This window comes from Cydia fagiglandana, chromosome 24 (genome assembly GCF_963556715.1).
Source record: "Cydia fagiglandana chromosome 24, ilCydFagi1.1, whole genome shotgun sequence".
In the NCBI taxonomy this organism is placed as follows: domain Eukaryota; kingdom Metazoa; phylum Arthropoda; class Insecta; order Lepidoptera; family Tortricidae; genus Cydia; species Cydia fagiglandana.
In genome coordinates this window covers 6414625-6435703 of record NC_085955.1, presented here as the reverse complement: position 1 = coordinate 6435703, position 21079 = coordinate 6414625, and the positions used below count along the sequence as shown (strand labels likewise).

Genomic DNA, 21079 nt, shown 5'->3' with positions numbered 1-21079 from the left:
GACTAATTAACTTAGTTTTTCACTTATTATCAATACTATAGTCATTATAATCACTTTTTACACACTCGGAATCATAATGCTGTAAGCAAAACACAAAAAATCGGTATTACAATAAGGTAAACAAAGGAACGCGTCCTAACGTAATCGTTGCGCACGCCAGACTGTAGCACTTACTTTATAAGAAATCTGAAAAAGATTAATTATGTAATAGATATTTTTTTGCTGTGGGCTACCGTTTACGAGTTATTTACGAAAAACAAGAAAAATAAACGATTGTAGAGCAAGTTATAAGTAACTTTCCCACATTCATAATATTTTGTATTGAGATCACTCTGACCCACGCTTAATATTATTTTTTATCTCCCATTTATCAACAGTTTTGTATAATAAACTATATATTTTCTTAAACGCAATAAGTGTAGCTTTACGACTGTATTTTTTGTTTTCAGATTCCTGCTACACTTGAAAAAAAAAAACCGGGCAAGTGCGAGTCGGACTCGCGCACGAAGGGTTCCGCACCACAATGCAAAAAAAAAACAATAAAAAGCAAAAAGAAACGGTCACCCATCCAAGTACTGACCCCGCCCGACGTTGCTTAACTTTGGTCAAAAATCACGTTTGTTGTATGGGAGCCCCATTTAAATCTTTATTTTATTCTGTTTTTAGTATTTGTTGTTATAGCGGCAACAGAAATACATAATCTGTGAAAATTTCAACTCTCTAGCTATCACGGTTCGTGAGATACAGCCTGGTGACAGACGGACGGACGGACAGCGAAGTCTTAGTAATAGGGTCCCGTTTTACCCTTTGGGTACGGAACCCTAAAAATGGTAATTATGAAAAAATCAAAACTACGTTTTTTTAGTCTTTTCTACTTTATGCTTTTTTTTGTTAGAAAGTGCATTGTTTTTGTTCCAAAACTAGATTCCTCATCCATAATTTATCCGAAAATGATATATCACATGCCCTAATGGGTATAGTTTTAGAGAAATATTGCTCCAAGTGAAGCGCGGCAGTGTCGAGCTTCCCCCCTCCCCCCACTAAATTAGACGTGGTTCTCGATGTCTACCGGTCTGTATCTGCTCAAGACCAGCTAACAATCAACTGTGCCAAGTTTCAGCACATAGTCTCAAAGTGCAAGGTCCCCATACCACGGTGTACAGTAACAAACAAGCTAATAAACACACGACAGCCAGCTTATGCCATCGAGAGGCCGCCTGTTTTAAGCGAATCTGCCTAATAAAAATGCCACCAACTGTCCACTCAAGTCTGGTATGTCATATAGCTTACTGGCAGGGAGCGCTCCGGTGAGCCGCTTGTGCAGCACGTCCTGGACACGAAGGACTTGTAGCTTGAAGTCGTTCGCGTCCCGCAGCCGCCCCACGCACACCTCGCAGATCCCGCACTCCTCATTTCCCAAACCTAGCTGGAACACAAAATAGGAACAATGTTCATTACAACTTATCATATAATTATTAATTAATCCTGCAGCCACTTAAATTTGCAAAATTGTAACACTATGGGACCCTAGAGGACTTAAAGAAACAGAGGTAGGCAATTTAAAAGATGGTCCGATGAAATCGAAGACATGGCTGAAAGTACTAAAACATTCCAACAAAAATTTATTACATTAAAACAATCATAAGTACATAGGCAAAGGGTTAGGTAATACATATGTGGGTAGGGTAGAAAAGTGGTTTCATGAAAGGACTAAAACATGGACCAGATTAATGCAAAATAAGAAAGAGTGGAGATGATTGTGGGAGGCCTTTGCCCAAAGGCACACAGAATCGGTTATCGTAGATTAAGGAAAACTATAGATGTAATATAAAAATGTATTTCTGGTATAAGGCTATAAATAAATACTTAAATTTGCTCAAAAGGAAGGTTGATGATACAAAAGCTTTGTGAAAACTGCTCGTAAGGACTGTATCGTTTATTATAAATACAGATAAAACCTGGTCTAACTGTTGACGTGTGTATTATTTTGTATTACTATGTTCTTAAGGTATAATCTGGGGGTATTTTTAAGACATATCTGATATAAGAATGTTTTACATTTATTTTATTTTAGGGACTTTATGATGATTTTAATACCTTCTAGCAAATGTAATTCGGACAAGCCTATCGAGCTTAATTTGAGACTATTTCACCGATTCCTTAGTACGATTTAAAGAAACAAAAGGTTAATATGCTGCCAAAATATGCCATCTAAGTGTCCTTTTCATGATTGCTCAATTGAACATCCACAGAATAAATGTGGTGTATTTTATCTTTACATGAAAACGACTTTTTATGCAACATTTTGGATTCCCGTCAATTTCTGACGCCAGGGAAATGACGGAAACAGCTAAAAGAATCTACCGAAATCCAAAGCCTAACGGACATTCATGGCGTTGAACCATGGCTAGAACAGGTCGATAGAAACGCTCCATGATGGTTATATTGTATACCAAAGTCGGGGTTGTCGTAAGTAACATGCCATATTTTCAAAAAGGCCACCAAGCACAGATCCAAAACTTTTTTTCCAACTAAAAGAAATGATTAGACTATGCCCAGATGTTTCGCTTTACGAATCATATGTAATTGCTGTTTACATAGTACGATTTTTTTTGTGTAATACTTATCTTGTTCGCAAACCGTAAATTTTCTTGTAGTATTTGTCCGAAATCGTTGTAGTTACTCGGGAGGATTGGGTAAATATTGTCCAAACCATATGCTTTACGTGATCTCCCAGGACGAAATGTTACTTATTATTAAAGCACTAATTAAACTATATGTGTAATTTTTTAATAAAAACATAATACCAGAAAAAACGGCTAAGTAAAGTTGTATTTATAATAAACGATACAGTCCTTAGGGTTCATTTTGTATTGGAAATGGGGCACTTGGCATTGAACATGTTAAAATTTATTAATATAATTTGGTCGGTGCAAATATAAATGGAAAATGTTATTAAAGAACTGTATGTGTTCACAAGCCATATTGCCATAGATATTTCCGAATAAAAGCATAACCATGTGATAAAGATTTTTAAAAGACAAGGTTTTTATACTTACATTTAAACCGAAGCAATCTCTCAGCATATCGTCATATATCTCTGCTTTGCCGAGATGATTATATAGTGTCTTGAGGCCTTTGTCCGGAGGGCGCACCAGACAGCAGCTACATGAGTAATACTCCTCCATGGTCTTATTGACTGAGATTGGGTAAGTGTCCTCTTGGAATTATTGAAATTGCCGAGCACTACTCAATCAATATTACATTACTGATTCATCAAGCCTTTATCATGCCAATATTAAGGGTTGCCAGTATATATATTATTTTGAAGTTCAGTAATATATGGTGTTCAGGATATCTGACCAACCTACAAAGAAACAAAATAACTTAACATACTAACACAAAACTACTAACAAATTTGTACACTACAGTAAATACAATGTGACATATCCGTGGGTGATAACACTACTTAAACATATTCCTACCATTTAAGATTATTTTTGGTAAGAAATTTATTCAAAATATCACATAACAGTGTAATTATTAGGATGGACAACTTATCTCACATGGAAGAAAGTAATATACATACATATGTATTGGTGATGTAATTTAGGACACTTCAATAATAAATATATGATTTGCAGTTCCCTTATCCAGTCAACAATCAGTGTCTTGATTGATCCCTCAACTATGCCTCCAACATTATTTATATGTGGACTACAAGGGGCCACATCTGTACAATCGCGGATCTGAGTCATTATAGCTAGCAGTTATGTAATGCAAGAGGTTTGAGTAGAAACCTCAAGGGGGTGCATAAGTATTTTTTAGGGTTCTGTACCTAAAGGGTAAAAACGGGACCCTATTACTAAGACTCCACTGTCCGTCTGTCTGTCACCAGGCAGTTCATGAGATATCATGAATTCATGAACCATGATAGATGAAACTAGACAGTTGAAATTTTCACAGATGATGTATTTCTGTTGCCGCTAGAACAACAAATACTAAAAACAGAATATAATAAATATTTAAGTGTTGTAAGTCCCTAACAACAAACGCGATTTTTTTCCTGTATTGCTTAATGGTACGGAACCCTTCGTGCGCGAGTCCGACTCACACTTGACCGGTTTTTTGAATCAACATCAAATTTTTTCTTTACAGAGCATAATGCATATCTACGTCCACCAACAATAAAATTCTTGTATTGGTTAGTTGTATTGTATTGTAGACAATATGAATGGAGTCCTACCTATCAGGGAGAACCACTTCAGCTATTTTACCACTGGTTACTTACCCGTAGCAGCTACTGCAGCTAATCGATACTGAAAACTAGAAAAACGCAGCAGTGAGGAGAGACTCAAATTTTTCAAGTGACCCGAGTACGAGTTTTCACGCCACGACGGACAGAATTCGATCACAGAGACAGCAGTTCGAGGCGTCTCTAAAGTAAGTTAAGTATATTTTGATTATGTTTTTGGTTTAGAGGCGTTCATCGTCCACGATATTGAACTCCGAGGCCATGAAATGAAAATGATCCTTATCTTTAATTAATTTCACTAACCTGACCATTGACTATATGAATTGACATTTTGTTTTTTTTTTCGGCATGTTTAATGCTGGGTTCAGAAGCCAAGGTTAAGATATTACGCCAAGATTTAATGCCTCCGACCGAAATTATCGAATAAACTGGAGGTGTGGACGCAAGAATACCAGTTTGTGACGCCAGTATTCGCGTTTGGGGCCAGTGATTTTATTAATGTCACCATAAATCTGTTGGTGATTAATTTGTGTACGTGTGGACGCGAGATGAGACTGTCGCCAATTTCATTCCTGATCGAATCTGTCAATTTCATCTCATAAATAATTTGTTGGTTGGCTCAATTTAAACATAAACAAGAACTTGTCGTAATATGTATTTTGAACTTGGCTTGTATAGCGTAGCATTAAATGTTGCCACACAAACACCAATTAAAATGAATAAATCTATGGGGATTGTCAATGGTCAGGTTAATGACCATATGACATGTAATGGCGCCGTGATGACGGACACTGATAACAGTGATTATCTGATTATATTATATTCTATCTCTTTGATGGACAGTTGGATAAGTGATAACGTCGAAGGCATTCAATAACGTGCACGGTTTTGGCCTCTAAACTAAATCAAAATATACTTACTTTTAGAGACTCCTCGTATAGCTGGCCCTATGACTGGATTCTGCCCGTAGCGGCGTGGACTCTCTGGCAGTTTTGAAAAAAAGTTTTTAGGTGGAATTTCATGGAATTTCCGAATGTCTTTTTTTTATTGTTTTGTTGTTGTCCGAGTGTTGTTCTAGTTTGGTAGTTGCTGACATAGTCTGTTACGGGTAAGAAATCGTCAAACTGGTTGTACTGAGGGGCTACCGCGAAAACAGAAATTCGCAAATTGCGGGGATCTTTCTTTTTTACTCCTATGAAGGCGTAATAAGAGTGACAGAGAAAAATGCCCCGAATTTGCGAACGTCGATTTTCGCGGTTATAGCCCTGGACTTGTCTTATCCGAAATTGAAAGAAGTGCGGCAGAGCCTATTGATTAAGTAATGCACAGCCATTTCAATATTTATATTTGGGCATTTACTTAATTCCAGCTAAAAGGACCATGGAGGAGTATTACTCATGTAGCTGCTGTCTGGTGCGCCCTCCGGACAAAGGCCTCAAGACACTATACAATCATCTCGGCAAAGCAGAGATATATTACGACATGTTGAGAGAATGCTTCGGTTTAAATGTAAGTATAAAAACCTTATTTTATTGAAATCATTTGTCAATATCTTTGGCAACCTGCCCTGTAGACACATAGGATACTTAAGTAACATTCTGTTTATTTGAACCCCATCAAATTGAAGCGAATTTGTTGTTGAAAAAGCTGCATAGTTAATCATGTCACATAAGTTGTAAAGAAGATGGTTTTTTTTTGTGTTCCAGCTAAGTTTAGGAAATGAGGAGTGCGGGATCTGCGAGGTGTGCGTTGGCCGGCTGCGGGACGCGAGCGACTTCAAGCTGCAAGTGCAGCGCAGCCAGGATGTGCTGCACAAGCGGCTCATGGGAGCGGTCCCTGCCAGTAAGCTATATGACACACCAGGCATATAATATGCAGGCAAATTTGCTACTACAAAAGAGTTGTGTACTGGTAACTTTTAGACTTCTGAAGAACAAACTAGAGCAATAAATGTCCAGTCCCATGCCATGGAACACTTTGTAGAACAAACACAGGAAGCGACAGATAAGGTGGATGCTTAAAAAAGGCTATTTTTATTTATTATTAATTTATTGTTTTTTATAAGATTTTTCTAACCATTTGACCACAAGCTTGGTTTGTGAAATACCTAATTCAATAAAAACGAGTTGTACCTACTCCAATACCCTGATTTTTGTTTTTAATACTCTTAACTTTCCGAGCTGCCTGTTCCTTTAATCTATGATGAAGCACACACAATGATATAAAAGCCGCGCGCGTATGAAGGCTCGCTCTCTAACATAACTTTTTCTTTCAGCTGCAAGTGACAACATCGAAATCAAGTTAGAGAAACCAACTGGAGATGACGCCATTTCGCGTAAGTATCCTATAGATACATTTGTGTACATGTGCAAATCGGGGAAAGCTTCCAAAAAGTTCCTAGATATTTCAGGATACTTTCATAAGAAACAAGGGGAACTCTCATATATGGAAATGAGAAATTTCGATTCCCATACATTTACTTATACATAATAATGGCAGCAGATAAGGGCCACCCCACATTTAGCGTCTTTCGAGCGTCGGCGTCTGGTCAGCGTTATGGAAAATGACGTCGCTGCGCAGTTGCGTCGAGCAGCGGCCATAGAGTTATAGGCGTCGACGCTCGAAAGACGCTAAAAGTATTAACATTTTGCGCATATTTTAGTCCAAAACTATTTTGCGTTACGTAATCTAGTTCTTACTCGTATAACAAACAATACTTACGCGATACACCTCAGAGTCACTTTCACCATTCACTAATCCGGGGTTAACCGGTTAGACCTTGAGTTACCATGGTTACCAGTACGATTTGACACTTATCCCCGGGTTAGTGGGATGGTGCAAGTGGCGCACTCACAATCACAAAGAACAGTCAAAAAGTATTTTACAGTACATATGGCCCTACTTTATACAGCAAACTTTCCGTGCGTATGTTATAAGTTTAAAGGGTCATATGTATGTACTGTAGAACGCTGTACGATACACGTTCGAATAAGTAATTTGTAACCCGTGACGATTTAAAACACTCTTCGGTCGTGCCAGGTCGATCGCCACCTGATCGCCACTCGTTTCAAATTTCCTCTTTTCCGCGTACTTGTATCGTAAATAACTATACCTGAACTTGTATTTTTGTCTATTTAAGTGTTTTATTGGTATTGTTAGAAAAGGTAATTTTTCCGATAGTTTTTTAAATGTTTAATTAAGCTGTGTTTTCAGCTCGTGGGATCAAGCAGGAGAGACCGGAAGTGGAGATGGCTGACAGCAACATATCAGGTGTGTATTCTGGAAAGCTGTATCCTAACGAACTGGAAAAGTGTTATCAGAACTCAAAATTGAGCCCACCTCAATGAGGCCACACTTCCCTTTCGGGCATTCTCGGCTCCGTTCGGCTCAGCACTGCTCGGAGCAATTATCAGGGTTAACTCAACTTGACGTTCCTTTGGGTACACGACCACATAATAAGATAATGACTTGAATTATGAAAACCCTAAATAGCTTAATGGGATAGTGCCATACATTAGAAAGAGTCAGCATGATTCGTCCCTGAATCGCTGTCAAACTTGAAAGTGTATTTTCTGTCCGGTAGTGGTGACTATTTATTCTGTGACCACGTGTTTTGTACTACTTGCTACTCATCTTGACAACGCGGCTCGGCAACGTCAAATAGCTAGTGTAATACCGCGCAATATGTTTAAATACAGAATTTAAATTTATATAAACTTTTTGAACGTCAGAACACTACTTTGCGTAGAAAACAGCTTTGTAAAGTACTTACCATGGTTTAAGAAAGATCTACGGTCGGTGTCCCAACTAAAGTACCCAAGTTGTCATACTAATTGTATAGAAAAGTGGATTATGTTAGGGAACCGCGACTATACTACAAAAATATTTTATTGTCTGTTAGTGGGACGAAAAAGTTTCTTATGAACACTCATTGAGGGCGTCCATTTATTACATGAATTTTTTACACTATTTTCTGCCCAAAAAATACGTGTTAGTTGCCATAACCCCCCTCCTTTCTTATGAACATTTATTCCACTTCCTATAGTCGCCATAAGTTAGGAAGTCAAATTTGACAGTCATGAATTGACCTTTATATTTACGAAGCTAAGACGTTAGACTATAATACATATGTGGTGAACTAGCCTAGCGAGATAAGAGAAACAAGCTAGTTCCACATTAATTATATATTGTCAAATAACGGCACACAAGAGTCACAAACACAAAGGAAAGAAGTAAGAGTACAAAGCACCGCACAGTATAGTTGAAGAGAAAGTCAGAGTAAGCACAGAAGATAGAAAAAGCACATAAAGAAAGTATACATAAAAAGCAAAAGCTATAAGCGTATTCGGCGCGCACGCAAACCGAATATAAAGCAAGCGAGTCGGCGCGTAAGCATTAACCGTTAGCTCAGGCGGCGCGAGCGCATGCGTCCAGCCTCGAGAGTGGTAATATGCCGACTAACCGGGATTTCCGAGCGCGCACGAATGCGCACTCGGGCCGCCGATCTACGGCGAAACGAACCGAGCGATAAGGCAAGTACTCTTACGCTGCGCCCGCGTCGCGCGGAGCGGCGATTGCATTTGAATACGGGAACGTTAATATTAATTATAAAAATACTAATAATTAAAACACCTGTCGCCACACATATATTAAATCTTATTGTTTCAGTTACATTACAGGAAGGTTCGCCAGTGCCTTTGGCTGAACCCGTTCGTACTGCGTCCAACAGCGTCTCGGTCGCGCCAGCTCCAAACGTTACCAAGCGCAACTCCCACCCTAGAGAGAAACCTTACTCGTGCAAAATATGCGATAAAAGATTCGGACAGAAGGGCCACTTAAATGCTCATTACGCAAACCATATAGGGAAATTCAAATTCTCTTGCGAATTATGCAAAAATGGATTCGTGCAAAAACATGAATATGTTACTCATATGCGTATACACACTGGTGAAAAACCATACGAATGTGATATATGCAACAAGAAATTTAGACATAAAGGCCAATTAAACGTACATAGAAATAGTCATTCGAAATATGATCAGAATCGCGTAGAGCCAGGAGAAATAACTACATGCAAGAAAGAGTCGTCAGAAGAATCAGGAGATCAAGGACCCGCCAATTTTTTTGCGTGTGATATATGCAAAAAGCAATTTGTAGATAAACACTATTTAGACGCTCATTCCAAACATCACTCTGGAGATTATCCGTTCACTTGCGACATTTGTAAAAGAAAATTTAATACTCAGTTTGCCTTGAATACTCATAAATTTGACCACTCGGGAGGAAAACCTTTTAAGTGTGAAAAATGCAATAAAAGTTATAGAACTAAAGGCGGTTTATATACTCATTCGTTAACTCACAAAAAGGGTTATAAGCACGTGTGTCACGTGTGTAATAAACGATTCATACTGAAGCATGATTTGAATATACATATGCGCATACACACAGGGGAAAAACCTTATACCTGTGCAACATGTCAAACTAAGTTTCGCTATAGAAATAGCTTAAAGAAACATTTATTAGAAAAGCACAACCAAGTGATGGACAAACAGTTCAGTTGTGATACTTGTAGGAAACGATTTGCTCTACAGGGGACTTTAGTAAAACATATGAACAAACACACGGAGAAGGAAACGGCAGATAAAAAGAAAGATCTAGCATTTATGTGTGAAATATGTAGCAAACGATTTTCGACTATAGGTGTTCTAAAATACCATAAAGAAACTCATAATGAAGGAAAACCTTTCGAGTGCGAAGTATGTCTTAAAAAATACCAAACGAAGAGGAATTTACAGGACCACCTGAAGGTGCATGAGGACAAAAAACACTCGTGTGAAGTATGCGGCCAACCATTCAGACATAAGTCTGCCTTGAAAGTTCATATCCGACGGATGCACGAGGAAAGCAGACCACATGTTTGCAAAATTTGTAACAAAGCCTTTGTAGTTCTTGCTGAATTGAAAATTCATAATCGGGTACACACTGGGGAGAAACCGTATGCTTGCGAAATATGTTCTAAGAAATTTCAGGGCCTGAGCGGAATTAAGAACCATCTTATGAATGTCCACCACGAGAAACCGACGAAATTTGTTAAATTAAAAGAAATGGACAAATATGACTAAATTCAGATTTGTTGTGTAAAATACATTGGATACAAGATGGGGGTTGAGAAACCCCATCCATTTTATGAGTTCCGTATTCGACTCGGACGATTATGGTTTTGCTACGTCCGTCCGCGACTTTGCTCTGTGGTCGTTACAAAGCTACAATTTGGGAAAATTTGGCGTTTTAACTTTATAAATAAATTGTATGGAAATTACATTTGTCACCGTACCCTTCATGTTTGAAAAACACTACAGCAGTGGCGTAGCTAGCATGGGTGGCACCCGGTGCGGAAATTGTGGGTGTCACCCCAAAATTCAATCAAAATTGTAAAATATACTTAAAAAGAGTAATTGTAATTTATGTTAAATAGCTCAGGATTTACTCCTTCACTTTCGTTTTACATGATTTTACGAATTTTTGTAAACTACTGATGTTCACGGTCGGGTGTCACCCCTAAATGGGTGACACCCGGGGCGGACCGCCCCCGCCGCCCCCCCCTAGCTACGCCACTGCACTACAGCACTGATAAGCGATTAGCCAGCGGTTTAGCACGTTCTTACTTCGTGCATAATAGCAATGTAATATTTTTATTTTAATGAAATTAGTTATGTGATTGTACAGTCACCTGCATTAATATGTTACACAACGAAGGCCGCAAAAATATCTGACACGATCTTATTTGTAAAGCTATAAGAGCGTGTCACATATTTTTGCAGCTTTCGGAGAGTAACATATTATTGCAGGTGACTGTACAATAATTAACAGTAGATTGTAAATGCAGAGATAACTGACCCTTCTGCATTGAAACCTGTTTGCAGTGTGGGGTGGTCAGTTATCTCTGTAGCTTGCATCCCTCGAAAATGAACGCCATATATGTCTCCACAACCACTCTGGAAGGTAAATAAAATATAGAAACAAATTAACCCTTTATAAGGCCCGTTGACAGGGACGTGCTATCGCAGAATTTGTTGCAGCTATCAGAAGCCTACATTTCAAAAATCTATTTTAAAAGCAAGTTGAATATTCAATTAATGCAAACGATTTTGAGCCCTATTATTAAAACAGTATGGTTGAATTTCTGATTGAGCGTATGTGGTCGATATATCGCCTCTGCCTTATAAAGGGTTAAAAGTGTTTTATTCCAACTCATTTCTAAAGTTTGCGGCTTAATATGTAAACACAAGCAATGGTGTCCCCCCACTGCTCCTGCTCCTCCGATCGGCCATTCTCGGCTTCGTTCGGCTCAGCATTGCTCCAGGCAATTATTAGGGTTGGCACAACTTGACGTCTCTGCGTACACGACCACAGTTAAGATAATGACTTGAATTTTGGCAACCCTAAATAGCCAAAAGGGATAGTGGCATACATTAGAAAGGGACACCATGATTCGACCCTGAATTGCTGTTAAACTTCGATTTTGTAGGAAGTGTCCTGCTCGTTAGTAGGTACTAATTATTTATTCTGTGCCACAATGCAGAAAGGAAACTTCTTACAAAACCGAAGTTTGACAGCGATGCTAAGACGAATCACGTTGTCCATTTCTAATGTATGGCACTATCCCTTTCAGCTATTTAGGGTTGTCAAAATTCAAGTCATTATCTTATCTGTGGTTGTGCACGCACAGGGACGTCAAGTTTTGCCAACCCGTAGCAACGCTGAGCCGAGAAGGCCCGAACGCTGCAGTTTCAGAGCACGAAAAATCGCAGGAAGGCAGATCAGGTGAATACAGGTAGGTATTATGCGCTGGCTTCAAAATCTCCACATTTCAATTAAACGGTAGAATATTAATGATTATTAAAAAGATGATGCTGCCATCAATAAGCCATGGAACAATAAGAATATATTCATGAAAATAGTTGGTCAAACCAATTTGTCAGTCAGTAAGAACCAAGAAAAACTATACTCATCCTTTTCTTTTAGCTGCTAGTACAGTTAACGGTAAAAAATATGGGTGTAGACAACTTACTCAAAAATATGTCCCATAGTTCTTAATTCACCGACATAAGAGTTATGGGACATATTTTTGAAATGATTTGTACACCCATATTTTTACCGTTGACTGTACTGTAGTACGCTTTTTTAGCATTAGAAATAAGGTAAACAATCTTGTGATGTGTCTTTTTATTGAAAAACACGTTTTAAAAATAAGTCACGGCAAATATTAACAATTTAGAATCTAATACGATCATTTATATTCTTCTGCTTTCATAAGTAATATTTACTGATTTTCAATTAAGTAAAAGACGTGTCAAGATCGCATGCCTTCTTTCTAAAGCTAAAAAAACGAACTACGAGTACCTATACCTAGTGTAAGACAAAGATAGTAGACAGTAGATACGCCGAAGCTCACGACAGATTTGGCGAAAACTGGGAGTAGAGTTTATCGCGAAGAGGTTCGCTTATTCAAATAAATAAGTACATTTTTATATTAAGGGCCACCCACACTAGCGTCGTTTGAGCATCGGCGTCTAGTCGCCGCTGTAGAAAATGATGTCGCTTGATGATGTTTGATGGAGTTGCGTCGAGCAGCAGCCATAGAGTTGACTGTCTAGTCACGACGTGTGAACGATGACGCTTGGAAAACACCAGTGTGGGGAGGCTCTAATAGATTTTATTAAAACTTAGTAAATGTGGAATAAGTCAAAATAAAAGTAATTTTTATTTATTTATATGTATTTAATTTTATTTACCCTCCAGGGTAGCAACTAAACGCTAGAGTTCATTTTTACATTTTTAATTACCTATTCATAGTTTATTATTTGCCATAATTATGGCAGTTAGATGTCGGATATAATTTATAAATATATTTACAACTTAAATGTCTGTGAAAATTCATAGAATTACAAATGTTAAATCTAAAGTAACACAGACATTATTTATTTATTTTCAGGTAATTACAACACAATATCTAAGCTTAATTACAAAAGTATCGTTAAACCAGTAATAACATATGAAAATGACAATAAAGCCGTGTAATAATACAAAAATAATAATACTTTTGTTTACATAATCATGTAAATAGTAATTTGTCGAACAAATACAAATATTAAGGGATGAGTCTTAAAATGCAACTACTAAAACAGGCATTATTTCCTTAAAAACTTGTTTTTGCCATTACATCACGATGCACCCTACATTCACACTCATTTTTAAGGAAATAATCCCTTTGTTGGCATCCCGCAGTTGTGGAAATTAATGGGGTCTTCCTGTCGAGCGCCATATTGGTTATAACAATAATTAATATCGTCTCGTGACTACTTTCTTTGTTTTTGCTCATTATCATCATCATCATCTCAGCCATAAGACTTCCACTGCTGAACATAGGCCTCCCCCTTTTGGGGGGTGTATGCCATAATCGCCACGCTTGGCAGGCGGGTTGGCGATCGCAGTCGAGTACACCGAATTTGAGGGACGCTGCTGCCCGTCCACCGGTGGTCTTGGACGTAGTTTAAGGACATACCCGGGTCCTCATAGTTGCTCATTAATGTTGTTTAAATTTGATAGCCTTTTATGCAGTAACCAAATGTAGAAGTGTTCAGAAAATGAAGAATCTTGAAACGCATTTAACCATTCTGGAGTCAACGGCACAGGCGGGTAGTACACATGGTTTTTTTTAAACCCAGCTGTCACTTAACAAATAATTTGTATAGTAGTAACAGTGGCATGATAACGCTACAACTGTATAAATTAATTACGGAGCTCTAAATACGTTGTATATTCTCAATGCCATCACCACTTTCTTCTTCGTATTTTACATAACAAACCAGTTTTAATTTAGTCATATTTATTCAATTCTTTTAATTTAACAAATTTCGTCGGTTTCTCGCGGTGGACATTTATAAGATGTTTCTTAATCCCACTCAGTCGCTGAAATTTCTTACAACATATTTCGCAAGCATACGGTTTCTCCCCAGTGTGTACCCGATAATGAATTTTTAGTTCAGCAAGAACTGCAAAAGCCTTTTTACAAACATCGCAAACATGTGGTCTGTTTTCGGAGTGCATCCGTCGGATATGAACTTTCAAGGCAGATTTATGTCTAAATTGCTGGCCGCATACTTCACACGAGTGTTTTTTGTCCTCGTGCACCTTCACGTGGTCCTGTAAACTCCTCTTCGTTTGGAACTTTTTATGACATACTTCGCACTCGAAAGGTCTTTCTTCATTGTGTATTTCTCTATGGTATTTAAGTATACTTATTGTCGAAAATCGTTTGCTACATATTTCACACATAAATGCTAGTTCTTTCTTTTTATCTCCCGTTTCCTTCTCAGTGTGTTTTTTAATATGTTTCTCTAAAGTGCCCTGTAGTGCAAATCGTTTCCCACAAGTATCACAACTGAACTGTTTGTCTATTACTTGGTTGTGTTTCTCTAACAAATGTTTTTGTAAGCAATGTCTAGAGCGAAACTTAGTTTGACATGTTGCACAGGTATAAGGTTTTTCTCCCGTGTGTACGCGCATATGTATATTCAAATTTTGCTTTACTATGAATCGTTTATCACACACATGACACGCGTGCTTATAACCGTCTGTGTGAGCTAAGGAATGAGTATTTAAAGCGCTTTTTGTTCTATAACTTTTATTGCATTTTTGACACTTAAAAGGTTTCCCTCCCGTGTGATCAAATTTATGTGTATTCAAGGCAAACTGAGTATTAAATTTCCTTGTACAAATGTCGCAAGTGAACGGATAATCTCCAGAGTGATGTTTTAAATGAGCATCTAAATAGTTTTTATCAACAAATTGCTTTTTGCATATATCACACGTATAACATGTTGCGGGCACTTGATCTTCTGATTCTTCCGACGACTCCTTCTTGCATGTAGTTATTTCTCCTGGCTCTACGCGATTATGATCATATTTCAAATGACTATTCTGATGTATTTTTAAGTTGCCCTTTTGTCTAAATTTTTTATTGCATATATCACATTCGTATGGTTTTTCACCAGTGTGTATCCGCATATGAGTAGCATATTCATACTTTTGTACGAATCCCCTTTTGCATAATTCGCAGGAAAATTTAAACTTTCCCATGTGGTACGCGTAATGAGTATTTAAGTGGCCCTTCTGTACGAATCTTTTGTCACATATATTGCACGCGTAAGGTTTCTCTGCAGTGTGAGAGCGGCGCCGGGTAACGTTTGGAGCTGGCGCTACCGAGACGCTGGCGGACGCGGTAGGAACGGGTTGAGCAAGAGGTGTTGACGAACCTTCGTGCAATGCAACTGGAACAATAAGAATTAATATTAGAAATAAGGGTCCATAAGAAAATTGCAGGTCGTGCTAGCACACAGTAAAATATTTTTTATCGAATCCATATCATAACTTCCCTAATAATGGCCTAACGTATGCGGAGTGAAATCTGGTCAAATTATTGAGCATGTAAAAAGTAAACAAAAAAATTAAACTGAAATTGTATCTAACTTCCGAACTTAAAAACTGTCAATGAATCCGGCAAGTTTCATGGGCATTGGATTCTTTCTCTTGATATTATGTTCAATCTAGAAGAACACCATCGCGAATCTGTATGTAATTTCTGCAGTACTTTTCCCTATGGTCGAATGCGAAGATAGTGGAACATTTTGTGGAAGCAGGTCAAAGCTGTAGGTATGTTTATTATATTTTGAATAGAATAGATAGAAGAAATTTTATTTATAAACGCAAACAAATTTAACTAAATATTACATGAGACATACGAGTACAGAACCAACTTATCATTAAGAGTCGCTGAAAAGGTCTCCACTCAGTTTTCAATATTATATATATTCAACATTATTTCAATATCATAAAAAAAAACTACCACTAGAAAGTCTGGTTCAGGGAAACATTCCGGCATTAGCTTACACACCTGATACGACGTTGCTGTCCGCTATCTCCGCCTCTGGCTTCTCTTGCTTGATCCCGCCTGCAACAAAACACGTCTTAATTGTACACTTATTTCATTTCATTTCATTTCATTTATTCATTGTATAATCATGTACATAAACGCAAACAGGTGTAAATAATTAAATAAAGTCAGTCCATGACGCCCTGCTAGGGCACACAACATAAGTACTTAAAACTAATTAAATTAGGTTAAAACAAATTCGATTTAATTAAAAACAAATAATTTAAATTAAAACAATAAAACAAAATAAAATAAATTGGATAAAATTACAAATAATGCTAATTAAAAATAATAAAATCAATTTAATTAAATTCGAGTCAATTAAGTTAAAACAAATATAATTTCATACAATCAAAATAAATTAATTCTAATAATTTTCAAAGTCAAATTATACTCTAAATACAATTTTATGATTAAATTAGGTTTATAATAAATTGTCATCGTTAATAAAATCCATTACAGAGTAATAACATTTTTCAATTAATAATTTTTTCAGCTTGTTTTTAAATACTGCATATCGAGGTTCTTGTTTAATGGAATATGGAATTTTATTAGTAATGACTATACAGTTGTAGTGTGGGCTATTTTTATACATTTCTAGATTACATTTTGGGACCAATAGTTTATTTCGGTACTGCTCTCTAGTTCTCTGCTTATCTTGCTTTACTTCAAATAAGTGGAGATTTTCACGAACACGTAGGTAGACAAAGGTTAAAAACTTTCGTCGGCGGCATCTGAGGTAACTGTTTATTTATTTAACTATTTAAGTTTAGGTTCTGAGTCATGTTTGGTATAATTCTTAACCAAAGAGGTATAGGTAGATTTCATCTAAATCGGTTGAGCGGTTATTCATTCCCTATACAAACTTCCCACTCCCTTTTTATACTCTTAAGGGTTTCAAACGCTATCCTTGTTGTTGTTTTTTCTTCGTTTTTGTATGTTATTACTGAGGTATGCCAATATATGGTATTCTATTCTATCCTATGTTCTTTCCCGGGTCTCAAACTATCTATTTAACGAAATCAGTTTAAGCGTGAAAATTTTTGTACTTGGTATGGTGTCAATATGATATTATAAATGAATTCGGCATCCTCGATTTATACGAAAATGATAACAAGTTTAAAATAACTTGTAATATGGGGTTACCTATCTACATAATACCACGAATATAATATGAAACTTAATATATGTGAAAATTGTCTCATGCGGAAACTACTTATATGACTTACAACCATTGTTCTAGAATATATTTAAATATCCGTCCCCAAGTTAGCGTCAAATTTTATTTCTACGGCGTTACATAGTTGCTTAAAAATTTGGAGAGATAACGGAGCTCAGGAAGTGAATTATACCTACTGAAAATATCCTAGAACTTTTTGGAAACTTTTCCTATTTAGCTTGCACATTTGTACACATCTTACTTACGCGAAATGGCGTCATCTCCAGTAGGTTTCTCTAACTTGATTTTGATGTTGTCACCCTCAGCTGAAAGAAAAAAAAAATGTTATTATAAATTTATAAGCGTGTGCCTAGCCTAGCTTATTTATAATTCATCATAGATTAAAGGAACGGACAGCCTGTATGGAGTTAGGAGTATTCAAATCAATATACTGTATAAGCTATTTTACAAACAGGCTCGGTCAAATGATAATGGCAAAAACGTAATAAACATAAATAAATAAACAATTCAAATATAGTGAGACTCTTTTAATGCATCAGGCTAATGTATGTAGGCAGTGTGGCTTCGTGTGTTTGCCTTACCCAATACACAGTGTTCCAGGATGGCATGGGACCAGACATTTATTGTTTTGCAAGGTAGTTTGATACCTATCCTTCAAAAGTCTAAAATATACGAGTACCCCCAGTAAATTTTTTAGTAGTAGCAACTTTGCACGACTATTGAAAACACTTGCCACCAACTGGCCACTTAAGTCAAAGTGCCTACCGCGAGCACCGAAGTTCGTAAATTGCGAGCATTTTTCTGTCACTCTAATTACGCCTACTGGTCAATTTGCGAACTTAGGTGTTCGTGGGAGGCCTTCTGGTATGTCATATAGCTTACTGGCAGGGAGTGCTCCCGTAAGCCGCTTGTGCAGCACGTCCTGCACGCGCTGCACTTGCAACTTGAAATCGCTCGCGTCCCGCAGCCGCGCCACGCACACCTCGCAGATCCCACATTCCTCATTTCCTAAACTTAGCTGGAACACAAAATAAAAACAATATTCATTACAACTTATCATGATATAATTAACTATGCAGCTATTTCAATTTGCATGACAGGAAGGTTGACATGATACAAAAACTTTGGAAGCCTGGTATAACCGGATAAAACATTTTACAAAAAGGGCACTTATTAACACTTTTGGTGCCGGGCGCCCCGTTTTCAGTACAAAATGACCAGAACTTACAATATAAAATTAATGAAAATAATTGTTTGGGGCATGTAAATAGAAAATGTTATTTAAGAAGCCTGTGTGACCAATGTCCACAGGACATGGTGCTACAGAAATTGGAATTCATACTTACATTTAAACCGAAACATTCTCTCAGCATGTCGTAATAAATCTCTGCTTTGCCGAGATGATTGTATAGAGTCTTGAGGCCTTTGTCCGGAGGGCGCACCAGACAGCAGCTACATGAATAATACGTTTCCATGGTCTTATTCGCTGGGATCTGATAAATATCCAACCGACTTATGCAATTATGTGTTTTCTAAGATGATGCCGCATATTCTTTGGAAATATTGAAATTGCTGACAATACTTAACAAATCTTTGTGTGTTATTACTTCATCAATCTTTTATCATGCCAATATCCTAGGATAAGACTGGGCCAGTATATGTACATATTATTTTGTTGTTCAACAATAGATGGTGTTCATTAAAATATCTTACCAACCTATAAAGAAACAAAACAATATACTTACCTACTAACACAAAACAACAAATTTGTACACTACAACAAATACATGATGTAATTTAGGAGTTTTAGAGCACTCCAATAAATAATACATGATTTGTTACTACAAAAGTAACAAATCATATATTATTTATTGGATTATATAAATAATATATGACTCAATAAATAATATATGATTTGTTACTACAAAAGTAACAAATCATATATTATTTATTGGATTAACTCTATAATAACAAGGAGCAGCAAAGCCTGCCTCGTCCAGATCAGCATGCATCGCTTCTCGCCGGCCTCACCAAGATCCTGCAGCGAGTCAACGAGCTGGTACGTTCTCGCTACACTTGTATTTCATATAATCTAGCAACTCTATAATAACAATGAGCAGCAAAGCCTGTCTCGTCCAAATCAGCAGGCATCGCTCCCTTATCCAGTCCACATTCAAACATATGCCTCCAAAATTATTTATATGCAACAGTAGATATCTACTATATAAGGATACTAGCAACCTGCCCTGACTTTGCACAGATTAACAAATTATACACTAAAGCCTTTAAGAATCACTATATCAATAGGTGAAAACGACATGAAAATTTGTTCAGTGGTTTTTGAGTTTATCGCGAACAGACAGGGAGGGGACTTTGTTATACATGGTTTATTGTAATCACAGGCGTGTAAGGATATTTGTATATAGAAAGCATAGCGACATTGGAACCAATGATTACTTACCCGTAATAGCAGATAATCGAGACTACGATTGTAACTACCAAAAACTAGAATAATAAAAATGAGAACAACACAACAATAAAGAGACACTTAGAAATTACAACGAGAACAATTTCTTCAAGTGTTGGCCCGAGCGCATGTATCATAGCCACAACGAGCAGAATCCTATCACAGAGACAGCTGTTCGTGGCGTCTCTAAATAAGTATACTTTCAAATTTTAATACTTTGGTTTAGTTTAGAGGCGTTCACCTAAACTTGTGCCAACGATCACAACAGTGGCCTATTTTATAAAGCTACAAGTTACAATTTACAAGCGGAAGTCTCGTTCTAACACATGGAGTTAGAAAGAGACTTCCGCTTGTAAATTGTAACTTGTAGCTTTATAAAATAGGCCACAGTTATTGAACGTCATTGACGCCATTAAAAGTTCATTGACCTAACCATTGACAATCCCCATTGACATTTTGTTTTTCTTGGCAACTGTCAAGCTAGGGACGTTCTACAAGCCAAATTAAAAATATAACGCCAAGTTATATTTTAGATATCGCTTTCTCGTGACCAAACAGGATAGTCTTATATATTTATCTTTTTTTTATTCCCCACCGTAAATTTAGCATGGATTAATTATGGTAGGCAACAAATAAATTCGACCAATCATAGTGTCGCATTGCGTATGTTTTGTCCCTCACGGAGGCACGCAAGTAGCACATCTAAAGGATCCTATCATCTATGAACCCAACCAATAATAAAAAAACAATATGTCAATTAGAATTGTCAATGGCATTCAATAACATGGACGCCTGAAAGACCGAAGTAGCACTTTAGCGCTTATGGATATCAATATTTCCAATCGATATGCAGCATCTTTCTTGTAAACACATACAAAATGGATGGGTCTGTTTTACAGTGTATACTTTATAAATCAGTTGGAATTAGCGTAGTGTTTTAATGCGCAGCTTGTAAGAAAATGGAGGAGTATCATTCATGTAGCTGCTGCCTGGTGCGCCCTCCGGAAAAAGGCCTCAAAACGCTGTATAAACATCTCGGTAGAACAGAGGTTTATTTCGATATGCTGAAAGACTGTTTCGATATAAGTGTAAGAATATTGTTTAATTATTTATTTAAATTTTATGTAACTAATGACTTGCTTCTATCCGCGACTTCGTATGCGTAGAATGATGATTTCCCTA

General features: G+C 37.1%; 3 protein-coding genes across 7 annotated transcripts in view; 1 reads left to right on the top strand and 2 right to left on the bottom strand.

Moving 5' to 3' along the window:
• Positions 1 to 20156, bottom strand: part of LOC134676172 (zinc finger protein 431-like) — a 34072-nt gene extending 13916 nt beyond the window's left edge. Inside the window, exons 1-5 of one of the 2 annotated variants that reach the window (XM_063534483.1) lie at positions 19892 to 20156; positions 18777 to 19147; positions 18313 to 18448; positions 17676 to 17735; positions 16212 to 16268 (exon numbers count right to left, since the gene is read on the bottom strand). In XM_063534483.1, coding sequence (XP_063390553.1) covers positions 16212 to 16268; positions 17676 to 17735; positions 18313 to 18448; positions 18777 to 18905 — 382 coding nt within the window. In that variant the 5' untranslated portion in view covers positions 18906 to 19147; positions 19892 to 20156. The remainder of the gene's footprint in view (positions 1 to 16211; positions 16269 to 17675; positions 17736 to 18312; positions 18449 to 18776; positions 19148 to 19891) is intronic. The other variant, XM_063534481.1, reaches the window with a different exon arrangement.
• LOC134676171 (gastrula zinc finger protein XlCGF57.1-like) overlaps positions 1 to 21079 on the top strand; it is a 119633-nt gene that overhangs the window by 93744 nt on the left and 4810 nt on the right. Inside the window, exons 1-2 of one of the 4 annotated variants that reach the window (XM_063534479.1) lie at positions 5119 to 5764; positions 5962 to 6097. The exons of 1 other annotated variant lie outside the window; for it this stretch is intronic. In XM_063534479.1, coding sequence (XP_063390549.1) covers positions 5636 to 5764; positions 5962 to 6097 — 265 coding nt within the window. In that variant the 5' untranslated portion in view covers positions 5119 to 5635. Of the gene's footprint in view, positions 1 to 5118; positions 5765 to 5961; positions 6098 to 20684; positions 20986 to 21079 lie in introns of those variants that run through there. 2 more of the 4 variants (XM_063534477.1, XM_063534476.1) reach the window with 2 other exon arrangements.
• LOC134676542 (zinc finger protein 836-like) lies at positions 14090 to 15582 on the bottom strand. Its single transcript, XM_063534930.1, has one exon. The coding sequence runs from the start codon at positions 15395 to 15397 to the stop codon at positions 14135 to 14137; it is 1263 nt and encodes a 420-aa protein (XP_063391000.1). The 5' UTR covers positions 15398 to 15582; the 3' UTR covers positions 14090 to 14134.

What these genes read in the sequence shown, in the direction of transcription:
- LOC134676542 (XM_063534930.1), bottom strand. Translation starts at nt 15,397, where the DNA reads ATGGGAAAGTTTAAATTTTCCTGCGAATTATGCAAAAGGGGATTCGTA.